Source organism: Anolis carolinensis, unplaced genomic scaffold, assembly GCF_035594765.1.
Source record: "Anolis carolinensis isolate JA03-04 unplaced genomic scaffold, rAnoCar3.1.pri scaffold_15, whole genome shotgun sequence".
In the NCBI taxonomy this organism is placed as follows: Eukaryota; Metazoa; Chordata; class Lepidosauria; order Squamata; family Dactyloidae; genus Anolis; species Anolis carolinensis.
Window position 1 is genome coordinate 3,524,296 of NW_026943826.1, and position 13,660 is coordinate 3,537,955.

General features: G+C 40.8%; 1 protein-coding gene across 7 annotated transcripts in view; it reads right to left on the reverse strand.

Annotated features, from left to right (window-relative positions):
* arhgef10l (Rho guanine nucleotide exchange factor 10 like) overlaps nt 1-13,660 on the reverse strand; it is a 252,583-nt gene that overhangs the window by 212,894 nt on the left and 26,029 nt on the right. For all 7 annotated transcript variants that reach the window (XR_010001388.1, XM_062965943.1, XM_062965944.1 and 4 more), the window contains 2 exons: nt 10,327-10,629; nt 5,565-5,592 (listed from right to left, as the gene is read on the reverse strand). Coding sequence is in view for 6 of the 7 variants with exons in the window: in XM_062965943.1 (XP_062822013.1) it covers nt 5,565-5,592; nt 10,327-10,629 (331 nt within the window). In the remaining variant the exon portion in view is untranslated. The remainder of the gene's footprint in view (nt 1-5,564; nt 5,593-10,326; nt 10,630-13,660) is intronic.

Genomic DNA, 13,660 nt, shown 5'->3' on the forward strand with positions numbered 1-13,660 from the left:
GCACATGTCTTATTTGTAGTGCAAAAACAACAACAATAACAAGAACAATGAAAGAACAATACAATATTTAAAAATAAAAACAATTTTAACAAACATACATTTATCAGGATTTCAATGGGAAGTGTGGCCCTGCTTCTGGCCAATGAGATAGTCAAGTTAATTAGGGTTGTTGTTGTTGTTGTTGTGTGCCTTCAAGTCATTTCAGACTTTGGGTGAGCCTAAGTCTAAAATTTATTTATTTATTATTTATTTATTTACTGCATTTATTTACTACATTTGTATCACACCCTTCTCACCCCAAAGGGGACTCAGAGTGGCTTACAAATTATATGTACATACAATATATTATATGATTAGCATAGCACAATATTAGCATTATATATTACTTTATTGAACTATACCCCTATACTGTAATATTATGAGTAATATTATATGTAATATAGAATATATAATTAATATTATTATGTGGTATTATTATTAGTGTTATATTGTATTACATTATAATATTATTATCAATATTATATGTATATACAATATATATTATAAAACTGAGGGCGGGGGCCAGGTAAAGGTTAGTTTGGGGACCCCTGTTGTACTGGGTGAAATCCAAGGGGCATTCGATCTTGGGATGATAGCCTTTGGGGGGAAGAAATAATAATAATAATAATAATAATAATAATAATAATAATAATAATAATACATTTTTCGATCTTGGCCTTATCAGCTTTTCCTTCAATTTTGTCAAGGAACTTTCCATGCCAGCTGTCAGCTCTAGTTTGTAGTGCGGTTTTCTTGTACTGGTTTTTTGTCTGCTGTGCTTTGAGGAGTTTCTGATTTTTGACTTCAATCAAAGCAGGTTCTTCACTTTGCTTTACATCTTTTGCCAGGGCATGTTCTTCTTCTTTGACTGCTTGTTTTATTTGTTTTATTATTATTATTATTATTATTATTATTATTATTATTATTATTGACACAACGACGTTGTATGACACAGCAAACAAGATAGATATGCTGGGTTTCGTTTCACAAAATCACAAGTCGAACTCTTCCCAAGTGTCTAGGACTGTGTGATGTATTTCCGGATGATCCCAGTTGGGTGGCCTTTTGCAGTTGGCAGATCGTGATTTTGTCAATGTCTATTGTTTCCAAATGCCGGCTGAGATCTTTTGGCACGGCACCCAGTGTGCCCATCACCACCGGGACCACCTGCACTGGTTTCTGCCAGAGTCTTTGCAGTTCAATCTTGAGGTCCTGAGAGCGGCTGAGTTTTTCCTGTTGTTTTTCGTCAATGCGACTGTCGTCTGGGATGGCAACATCAATGATCCAAACCTTGTTCTTTTCCACAACTGTGATGTCTGGTGTGTTGTGTTCCAGAACTTTGTCAGTCTGGATTCGGAAGTCCCACAGTATCTTTGCGTGCTCATTTTCCAATACTTTTGCAGGTTTGTGATCCCACCAGTTCTTTGCTGCTGGGAGGTGGGACTTGAGGCATAAGTTCCAATGAATCCTTTGGGCCACATAGTTGTGCCTCTGTTTGTAGTCTGTCTGTGCAATTTTCTTACAGCAGCTGAGGATATGATCAATGGTTTCGTCAGCTTCCTTGCACAGTCTGCATTTTGGGTCATCAGCTGATTTTTCGATCTTGGCCTGAATGGCCTTTGTCCTGATGTCTTGCTCCTGGGCTGCAAGGATCAGGCCTTCTGTCTCCTTCTTCAGGGTCCCATTCGTGAGCCAGAGCCAGGTCTTCTATTATTATTATTATTATTATTATTATTATTATTATTATTATTATTATTATTATTGTTGTTGTTATTATTATTATTATTATTATTATTATTATTATTATTAATTGCCTTTGTCCTGATGTCTTGCTCCTGGGCTGCAAGGATCAGGCCTTCTGTCTCCTTCTTCAGGGTCCCATTCGTGAGCCAGAGCCAGGTCTTCTCCTTATCAGCTTTTCCTTCAATTTTGTCAAGGAATTATTATTATTATTATTATTATTATTATTATTATATCCTCAGCAGCTGAGGATATGATCAATGGTTTCGTCGGTTTCCTTGCAGAGTCTGCATTATTGTTGTTGTTGTTGTTGTTGTTGTTGTTGTGTGCGTGAATACACATCACTTTATGTCTTTCTCCACTTTCTCTGGGCATGTGATAGTACTGAAGACAAACTCCAGGCATCAAGTAGCCTTGCATTTCCCTGCATCTGCCACTGGGAGGCAGTCTTGAGCTTCTGACATTCAATCCCAATGTTCCAAATTGAAGTCTTTTAGTGGGAGAAAGAAAATAAAACACTCTGGAAATCCCCTTTTCCCCTTCTTGTCATTCCTACAAAAGTGATGTCATGTGTTCTTAACTGAAAAGATGGTTTGGGTCATAGTCCACCCTCCCTTCTGCCTTTGTGCATCAAAAGCACAAGCAAAGCACCCCTGAGAGATGGCCATCCAGCCTCAATGTTAATAATACACTTTAATATATTGGGTTTATGGTTCCCGTCCCCTTGATCAGGTTGTGTAAGTGCTATGTAATTGTATTGTTTTACCTTGTTTAATAATGTGTTATTATGCTGCTATGTAATGTATCTGTTGTTTTTATTATTGGAATTAAATCTCCCATCTGGGAGATAGGGTGGTATATATGAAGTTAATAATAATATTTTATTTATTTATTTATTTTATTAAACTTGTATATCGCTACTCCCAGTTTGGCTCGGAGCGGTTTACAGAAATAGATTAAAACAATACACTTAGCTTTAAAATAACAATAAAAACAACAATAAAAGCAACAATAAAAACAGACATGTAAGTTAATAATATGTAAGTTAATAATAATAATAATAATAATTGTGCACTGTACAACTTTTATATATGTGTTTTATTGTAAGCCGCTCTGAGTCCCCTGTTGGGTGAGAAGGGTGGGATATAAATATTGTAATAAATAAATAAATAATATTAATATATTATTATTATTATTATTATTATTATTATTATTATTATTATTATTATTATTATTATTATTATTATAAAGAGGGTTGGAAGAGACCCCTTGGGCCATTTAGTATGACCCCCTTCCACCTTTGTGCACCAAAATCAGAAGCAAAGCACCCTTGACAGATGGCCTCCCATCCTCAATGTTAATAATAATAATAATAATAATAATAATAATAATAATAATAATAATAATAATAATAATAATGCTGCCCTGGCAGAATATGTAAAGCAAAGTGAAGAACCTGCTTTGATTGAAGTCAAAAATCAGAAACTCCTCAAAGCACAGCAGACAAAGAATCAGTACAAGAAAACCGCACTACAAACTAGAGCTGACAGCTGGCACAACAAAACACTGCATGGAAAGTTCCTTAACAAAATTGAAGGAAAAGCTGATAAAGAGAAGACCTGGCTCTGGCTCACGAATGGGACCCTGAAGAAGGAGACAGAAGGCCTGATCCTTGCAGCCCAGGAGCAAGACATCAGGACAAAGGCAATTAATAATAATAATAATAATAATAATAATAATAATAATAATAATAGAAGACCTGGCTCTGGCTCACGAATGGGACCCTGAAGAAGGAGACAGAAGGCCTGATCCTTGCAGCTCAGGAGCAAGACATCAGGACAAAGGCAATTAATAATAATAATAATAATAATAATAATAATAATAATAATAATAATAGAAGACCTGGCTCTGGCTCACGAATGGGACCCTGAAGAAGGAGACAGAAGGCCTGATCCTTGCAGCCCAGGAGCAAGACATCAGGACAAAGGCCATTCAGGCCAAGATCGAAAAATCAGCTGATGACCCAAAACGCAGACTGTGCAAGGAAGCCGACGAAACCATGGATCATATCCTCAGCTGCTGTAAGAAAATCGCACAGACAGACTACAAACAGAGGCACAACTATGTGGCCCAAATGATTCATTGGAACTTATGCCTCAAGTACCACCTCCCAGCAGGAAAGAACTGGTGGGATCACAAACCTGCAAAAGTATTGGAAAATGAACACGCAAAGATACTGTGGGACTTCCGAATCCAGACTGACAAAGTTCTGGAACACAACACACCAGACATCATAGTTGTGGAATTGACGGAAAACAACAGGAAAAACTCAGCTGCTATCAGGACCTCAAGACTGAACTTCAAAGACTCTGGAAGAAACCAGTGCAGGTGGTCCCGGTGGTGATGGGCACACTGGGTGCTGTGCCAAAAGATCTCAGCCGGCATTTGGAAACAATAGACATTGACAAAATCACGACCTGCCAACTGCAAAAGGCCACCTGCTGGGATCTGCAGCATCATCCGAAAATACATCACACAGTCCTAGACACTTGGGAAGAGTTTGACTTGTGATTTTGTGATATGAAATCCAGCATATCTATCTTGTTTGCTGTGTCATAATAAAATAATAATAATAATAATAATAACAATAATACATCACACAGTCTTAGACACTTGGGAAGTGTTCGACTTGTGATTTTGTGAAACGAAATCCAGCATGTCTATCTTGTTTGCTGTGTCATACAATAATAATAATAATAATAATAATAATAATAATAATAATAACACATCACACAGTCCTAGACGCTTGGGAAGTGTTCGATTTGTGGTTTTGTGAAACGAAATCCAGCATATCTATCTTGTTTGCTGTGTCATAATAATAATAATAATAATAATAATAATAATAATAATAATAATAATAATAATACATCACACAGTCCTAGACGCTTGGGAAGTGTCCGATTTGTGGTTTTGTGATATGAAATCCAGCATATCTATCTTGTTTGCTGTGTCATAATAATAATAATAATAATAATAATAATAATAATAATAATAATAATACATCACACAGTCCTAGACGCTTGGGAAGTGTCCGATTTGTGGTTTTGTGATATGAAATCCAGCATATCTATCTTGTTTGCTGTGTCATAATAATAATAATAATAATAATAATAATAATAATAATAATAATAATAAAGAGAGTTGGAAGAGACCCCTTTAGTCCATACATCCCCTCTGCCTCTGTGCACCAAAAGCACAAGCAAAGCACCCCTGATAGATGGCCTCCCAGCCTAAATGTTAATAAGAAGAAGAAGAAGAAGAAAATAAAATAACAACAACAACAACAATAATAAATAGGGTTGGAAGAGACCCCTTGGGCCACTTAACCCAACCCCCTTCTGCCTTTGCGTACCAAAAGCACAAGCAAAGCACCCCTGACAGATGGCCACCCAGCCTCAATGTTTATTATTATTATTATTATTATTATTATTATTATTATTATTATTATTATTATTATATTATGACACAGCAAACAAGATAGATATGCTGGATTTCATATTATTATTATTATTATTATTATTATTATTATTATTATTATTATTATTATTATTATTATTATTATTATGAGGGTTGGAAGAGACTCCTTAGTAGTTTGCGGACCCCTGCTTTCCATCATCATTTTACTCTCAACCGGGAATGGATCTTTTGCAAGACCAACAGCTCTCATTTTCCAAATTCCAACACAAAGGCGACATGCATCAAATCAATTGGGAAGAAGCACTTACTCTGGCTGCGTTTGGGAACCAAAAGGATCTGCAAAACAAAGACAAAAACGAAGACGATGTCAGATGCAGGCCTTTCAAAGACAAGCCCACTTGAAAAGCTGTATTAAAAACACAGCTACTCTTTGCAGTCTTTAACAATGTAAACATGCCTTTATTTCCACCATTTCTCATGGGAAAGACCTTGGGTGGCAAGTTGTTTCCAAACACTCTCTGCAGCTTCTCCTGTCCGGTCTCTTCCTTAATGTGATTAGATTCAGCTGGCAGCTTCGAGCATGCACTCCAATTCCCATGGTGTTAAAGGCACAGCGTAGTACAACTACTGCTGGACAATATGACACTCTAAAGCCATCTAGATGGTCTCATAAGGCCATAGCTAAGCAAAGAGACCTTCAACAACCATCTAGGCACTCTCATAAGACCATAGGTAAGCAAAGAGACCTCCAAAGACCATCTAGATGCTCTCATAAGACCATAGGTAAGGAAAGGGACCCTCAAAGGCCATCTAGATGCTCTCATAAGACCATTGGTAAGGAAAGGGACCTCCAAAGACCACCTAGATGGTCTCATAAGACCATAGGTAAGCAAAGAGTCCTCCAAAGACCATCTAGATGGTCTCATAGGACCATAGGTAAGGAAAATGACCCCCAAACGCCATCTAGATGGTCTCATAAGACCATAGGTAAGCAAAGACACCTCCAAAGACCACCTAGATGGTCTCATAAGACCATAGGTAAGGAAAGGGACCCTCAAAGGCCATCTAGATGGTTTCGTGAGACCATAGGTAAGCAAAGAGACCTCCAAAGATCATCTAGATAGACTCATAAGACCATAGGTAAGGAAAGGGACCCTCAAAGGCCATCTAGATGGTCCCATAGGTAAGGAAAGACACCTTCAAACACCATCTAGATGGTCTCATAAGACCATAGGTAAGCAAAGAGACGCCCAAAGACCATCTAGATGCTCTCATAAGACCATAGATAAGGAAAGGGACCCTCAAAGGCCATCTAGATGCTGACCTAAGACCATAGGTAAGGAAAGTGACCTCCAAAAGCCATCTAGATGGTCTCATAAGGCCCTAGGTAAGCAAAGAGTCCTCCAAAGACCATCTAGATGGTCTCATAAGACCATAGTTAAGTGACCTCCAAAAGCCATCTAGATGGTCTCATAAGGCCATAGCTAAGCAAAGAGACCTTCAAAGACCACCTAGATGGTCTCAAAAGGCCATAGCTAAGCAAAGAGTCCTCCAAAGACCATCTAGATGGTCTCATAAGACCATAGTTAAGTGACCTCCAAAAGCCATCTAGATGGTCTCATAAGGCCATAGCTAAGCAAAGAGACCTTCAAAGACCACTTAGATGGTCTCAAAAGGCCATAGCTAAGCAAAGAGACCTTCAAAGACCATCTAGATGGTCTCATAAGACCATAGTTAAGGAAAGTGACCTCCAAAAGCCATCTAGATGGTCTCATAAGGCCATAGCTAAGCAAAGAGACCTTCAAAGACCACTTAGATGGTCTCAAAAGGCCATAGCTAAGCAAAGAGTCCTCCAAAGACCATCTAGATGGTCTCATAAGACCATAGTTAAGGAAAGTGACCTCCAAAAGCCATCTAGATGGTCTCATAAGGCCATAGCTAAGCAAAGAGACCCTCAAAGACCAGGTAGACTTAGGTCAACCCTAAGTCTAAAGTTTAGGACAGGGGCCAGGTCAATGACCTTGGATGGCCTTAGTTTGGGGACCCCTGATCTACAACTTGCAAAGTGTATGTCAAGCCCTTCTACACTGCCGTATGATTCAGAATATCAAGGCAGATAATCCACATGATCTGCTTTGAACTGGATTATAGGAGTTTACACTCAAGATCAAAGCAGATAATCTGGATTTTATACAGTTGTGTAGAAGGGGCCCTAAAGTAATATATTAACATCTAGCTATACACATAATAAAAGTGAAAATATGTATGTGTGTATGTGGCTTGGGTGTCCACTTATACCAGGCATGGGCAAACTTTGGCCCTCCAGGTGTTTTGGACTACAACTCCCATAATTCCCAACAGCAAACAGAGGAATTGATCAGCAACTGAATATACTAGAGAGAAAGGTTTGGGGAGAATTCACCATGATTTATAAGAGTTGTGGGGACTGGGATGTGTAGTTCACCTGCAATCTAAGAGCACTCTGGACCCCACCAATGATGGATCTGGAACTCACTTGGCACACAGAACCCCCAGGACCAACAAAAAGTACTGGAGGTCTTTGGAGGGATTTATTTGAGTTGTAGTTCGCCGGGCTGTGGGGCCGGGCTGTGGCGCAGCTGGCTAGTAACCAGCTGCTATAAATCACTACTGACCTAGAGGTCATGAGTTCGAAGCCCGGGTCGGGTTAAGCCTCCGACCATAAAAAAAAAAAAAATAGCCCCGACTTGCTGTTGACCTAGCAGCCCCGAAAGACAGTTGCATCTGTCAAGTAGGGAAAATTTAGGTACGCTTTATGCGGGAGGCTAATTTAAGTAATCTACAACACCATAAAACTGCTCACGAGGAAAAGAAGAGGAAGAACAGCCACCAATGGATGGTGAAGCAACAGCTCCCCCTGTGGCCGGAATCGTGAAGCTGGAAAGATGTTAAAAAAATGCCTCTGTGTCTGTCTAAAACTGAATGTTGTTTGTCTATTGGCATTGAATGTTTGCCATATATGTGTTCATTGTAATCCGCCCTGAGTCCCCTTCGGGGTGAGAAAGAAGGGCGGAATATAAATACTGTAAATAAATAAATAAATAAATAAATACATCCAGAGCGCACTAAGAACACAAACAATGATGGATCTGGACCAAACTTGGCATGCAGACCCGATGTGTCCAAAATTGAATACTGGTGGGTTTTGAAGGGAATTGGCCAGGACATTTGGGAGTTCTGGGTATTGGGATGTATAGTTCACCTGCAATCAATGATCACTCTGACCTCCACCAAAGATGGAATTGGGCCAAACTTGGCACACAGAGCCCCCACGACCGGCAAAAAATACTGCAGGTCTTTGGGGAAAATTCATCTTGATTTGGGGGAGTTGTAGTTCACCTTCATTCAGAGAGCACTGTGAACCCAAACACAAATGGATCTGGACCCAACTTGGCGCACAGACCTGACATGCCGAAACTTGATGACTGGAGTGGTTTGGGGGAAACTGACTTTCCTTTCTGGGAGTTATAGTTCACCCACAACTAGGGAAACTGTGACCTCCACCGATGACGGACCTGGACCAAACTTGACACACAGAACCCCCAGGACTAACTCAACCTACTGTGATCGAGGTGACCACCCTCCCCCCCCCCCCCCAGGACTTTGTAAAAAATCAAGACTTTATGTTCTATATTCCATATATTTATAGTAGAAGGTGATTGAGACTTTTTACTGGAGTTCACTGTGGATTATCCCTGCACTCTGAGGCAAGAGATAACAACTTCATGAATTGTAAAATCATGCTGCTAAAACTCCACTTTTATGAATTTCCATGCTGGGTTCTCCAGATGTTATGAACTTCGTTCTTATCAAATATTTGCAATTGTTTATATCATTCATGATTCCCCTTTATGCAATGTAACTCACTTTTATGGATTCTCCCTTATTTCCATGAAATCTATCTATCTGCCTATATGTATTTGTACTCTTTGGGATCCCCGGAAAATATGTATTTTTCCCAGCATGGTTTATATTCCAACTTTATTTTATCTTTTTCATTTTATTTCATATAATTGTCAAGTCATGAAATCAAATAGGAAATATTTTGAACTCAACCTGAACCCCAGAACCTATCCCATTTCCTATGACCCAGGCTTCCCTTCCCAAAAACAAAAGGATAATCTGCCACCGCTAAACCCAATCAAATTCAGATTGCATGGACAATACAGGGCTTGAGTCGCCGAATTCGGAGTGTTGACCTAAAGGTGATTCGCCCCAAGGCAAACATTGTCATATCTCACCCAAAGGAAAAACCAGGACACCTCAGGAAGGCGCCCTGCAGAGCCTGTCAATATGGCTCATCACCACCCATCTTTACTTCCACCTCTAACACCCCAAGGCATATCTAAAATCTGTATACGTGACAGAAACCCGGACACCTTGATTGCTGCCATTAATCCCTTTAGAAATCGGTCTAGCAGGACTTAATCTGACAGTTCCTGTCCTGTCACCTCATTGTTTCAATAACTCCCGCCTTCTCTTTCGTGAGTGGCCCGGGTAGAGACAAAAGGCAGCTTCCTATTGGGCCAACGGAGCAAGGCGGGAAACGAAAAGCCCGCCTCGTTCAACCTTCTAGCCTATCAGCGATCAGATGGGCGGGGGAGCAGGGCGGGAAATTCAAAGGGCTGTCAGACTGAAACTTTGTATAAATATGGCTTTATTTTGATTATATGGTACCCTAGTAGACTGAATGATCGCTACTAGAGTCCTCTTCAGCTGAATTGCTCAATAAAGACTCCTTGGCGGATTTTCCTTCAACTTTGGCGGACCTTCTTCATTTCGGCTTCAGGTTGTATTGTGGCTCATATTTTCCTATTGGCTCCGCCAAGGTCCGTTCTCTCAGGACCAGATCGGGTCTCTCCTTAAGGGCCCCGATCCCCTAAAGCGCGGTCGACAACACTACTGGAGGGGTTTGAGGGGACTGACTCACCATGGTGGGAACTGTAGTTTACCTTATAGCCAGAGAGCACACTGAACCCTACCCATGATGCATCTGGGGCTCCGAGGCTCCCTCCCGGCATCTGTTCTTACCAAGGTGGCTGCCAGAATCAGAGGAGGTCAGCAATGGGTTCCGGTCCTCGAGGAGCGCCTCTTCGGCCTCCCACTCGTCAAAGGGCTCCAGGTCTTCGCTGACGCTGGACCTCCGCCTGGGGGGAGGGTCTTGGAGGGCCCCCCGGGAGCCCAGCTCCGTCCGGGCGCCGCTGACCACTAGGCGCGTGCCGTCCTCTTCTTCATCCTCCTCCTCCTCACTCTCCTCGAAATCAAAGGCCTCCCCTGCATCTTCATCCGCTTCCGCCGAGGCCTGTGGGGGCCCCCCTGGCGATGCCCCATCTCCTACAGAGAGACAGAAGGGTATACTCATGTTATATTTAATGCACACAAATATAATAATTATAATAATAATTTAGGTTTTAACGATATTGAAAATTTCTGGGACAAAACCTTACAAAATGACAAGAAAGATATCACAAAATCTATCTATATAAAAGGGTAATGAAATTTCGGCTTAGGACAAAACAACAAAACTACACATCCCAGAAACACTAAACTTGGCAGCACAACCCCTCATCCATGCCTCTACGTTCATACAATAAACAGCTCCAGCTACTCCAGAAAACAGCCAGGCTTTGAGACTGCAAGGCTATTCACTGCTATTCCACCTGGCCAACTAAGGATTCCCATAAGCCACAGCAATGCGTGGCTGGGCAAAGCTAGTCTATATATATAAAATGTAATGTATGTTTGTAGGACTGAGTAAACGTGCCCCTACGTTCATACAATAAAAAGAAAAGAAAAATAAAGTCCTAATTAGAGGGAGAGGAATGATTGTTTTTATCCAATTGCTGCCAGTTAGAAGGCTAAGCTCAGTCAGGGGAAAACCTTTACCCTTTACCTTAACTACCACCAATACCTCAACACTTTATTTCCCATACCACCAGACTTCGCCACAGCAACGCGTGGCCGGGCACATATATATATAAAAGGGTAATGAAATTTCGGCTAGTACAAAACAACAAAACTACACATCCCAGAAACACTAAATTTGGCAGCACAACCCCTCATCCATGCCTCTACGTTCATACAACAAAAAAGAAAAGAAAAATAAAGTCCTAATTAGCGGGAGAGGAATAATTGTTTTTATCCAATCGCTGCCAGTTACAAGGCTAAACTCCACCCACTTGGTCTCCTAGCAACCCACTCAGCCCAGGGGACAGGCAGAGTTAGGCCTCACTTAGGCCTCTTCCACACTGCCTATCAAATACAGATTATCAGATTTGAACTGGATTATATGGCAGTGTAGACTTAAAGGTCCTTCCACACAGCTATTTAACCCATTTATAATCTTATATTATCTGCTTTGAACTGGATTATCTTGAGTCCACACTGCCATATAATCCAGTTCAGTGTGCATTTTATACAGCTGTGTAGAAGGAGCCTCATATAATCCAGTTCTAAGAAGATAATATAAGATTATAAATATACAGTAGAGTCTCACTTATCCAACGTAAACAGGCCGGCAGAACGTTGGATAAGTGAATATATTGAATAATAAGAAGGGATTAAGGAAAAGTTTATTAAACATCAAATTACGTTATGATTTTACAAATTAAGCACCAAAACTTCTTGTTATACAACAAATTTGACAGAAAAAGTAGTTCAATGCTTAGTGATTCTATGTAGTAATTACTATACAGTAGAGTCTCACTTATCCAACGTAAACGGGCCGGCTGAAAGTTGGATAAGCGAATATGTTGGATAATAAGGAGAGATTAAGGAAAAGCCTATTAAACATCAAATTAGGTTATGATTTTACAAATTAAACATCAAAACATCATGTTAGATAACAAATTTGACAGAAAAAGCAGTTCAATATGCAGTAATGCTATGTAGTAATTACTGTATTTACGAATTTAGCACCAAAATATCACGATGTATTGAAAACATTGACTACAAAAATGCGTTGGATAATCCAGAACGTTGGATAAGTGAGTGTTGGATAAGTGAGACTCTACTGTATTTACAAATTTAGCACCAAAACATCACAATGTATTGAAAACATTGACTACAAAAACATTGACTACTAAAAGGCAGACTGCGTTAGATAATCCAGAACATTGGATAAGTGAATGTTGGATAAGTGAGGCTCTACTGTAATATGAAATAATTACTGTGGTATAATAATACAGAACACTATAATCTCTAAAACCAGGACAGTCAATAAAGAGAAACACTCTGAAAGCAGGGAAATTGGGAATTCCAGAAAGGAAACAATCAGGGCCAGCTAACACTTCCCAACAAAGGATTCTCCTAGACAGGAAGCAAACAGGCTTTGAAGGCCGGGCAAAGGTAGTATGTGTGTGTATGTATGTGTGTGTGTGTATATATATATAAAAGTGAAATCGGAGTATGTATCAGCGTTTTGATTGGCCTGGCGGAATATGTGCTCGCATTTTGATTGGCCGCCACTATCCCAGGCCACTGAGACCAACAGGAATGACGGATCTGCACCAAACTTGGCACACTTCATCCCCACGATGCACTTTATGGCCTGCTGCCATTTGGGGGAGGATGGACCACAGATGATGGGATTTGCAGTACTTTCAAACACTTTCACTCCCACAGACTACTGCAATGCCCACCAATGATGGAAATGGACCAAACTTGGCACACAGAACCCCTGTGGCCCCCTTTACGTCCTGATGTATATTGGGGCAGGATGGACCAAGGATGATGGGATTTGCAGTACCTTCCCTCACTTCTTGAGACCACAGCAACTGCCACAAATCACACAACTGAACCAAACCAGGCACACAGATCCCAAATGACACACTTCACATGCTGCAGCAGTTTGACGGAGGGTGGACCAAGGATTATGGGATTTGCAGTACCTTCATCCAATTCAACTCGCACAAACCACTGTGATGCCCGTGAATGACAAAACTGTATCAAACCCGACACGCAGGTGCAGGGTAGCCCACTTTACATCCTGGTGCAGTTTGGGGGAAGAGGGACCGTGGATGATGGGACTTGCACTATCTTCACTCACTTCCTGGGACTACTGTGACCCCCACCAATGACTGATCAAGACCAAACTTGGCACATAGAGCCACCATGGCCCACTCTACATCTTGGTGAGATTTGAAAGAGCTTGGACCTTGGATGATGGGACTTGCAGTATGTTCACTCACTTCCCGAGACCACTGTCACCCCCATCAATGTCTCATCAAGACCAAACTTGACACAGACAACACCCATGACTCACTCTACACCCAGGTGCAGTTTGGAGGACGATGGGCCATGGACGATGGGACTTCCAATACCTTCACTCACTTCCTGACAGCACCGCGACCCACACAAATGACTG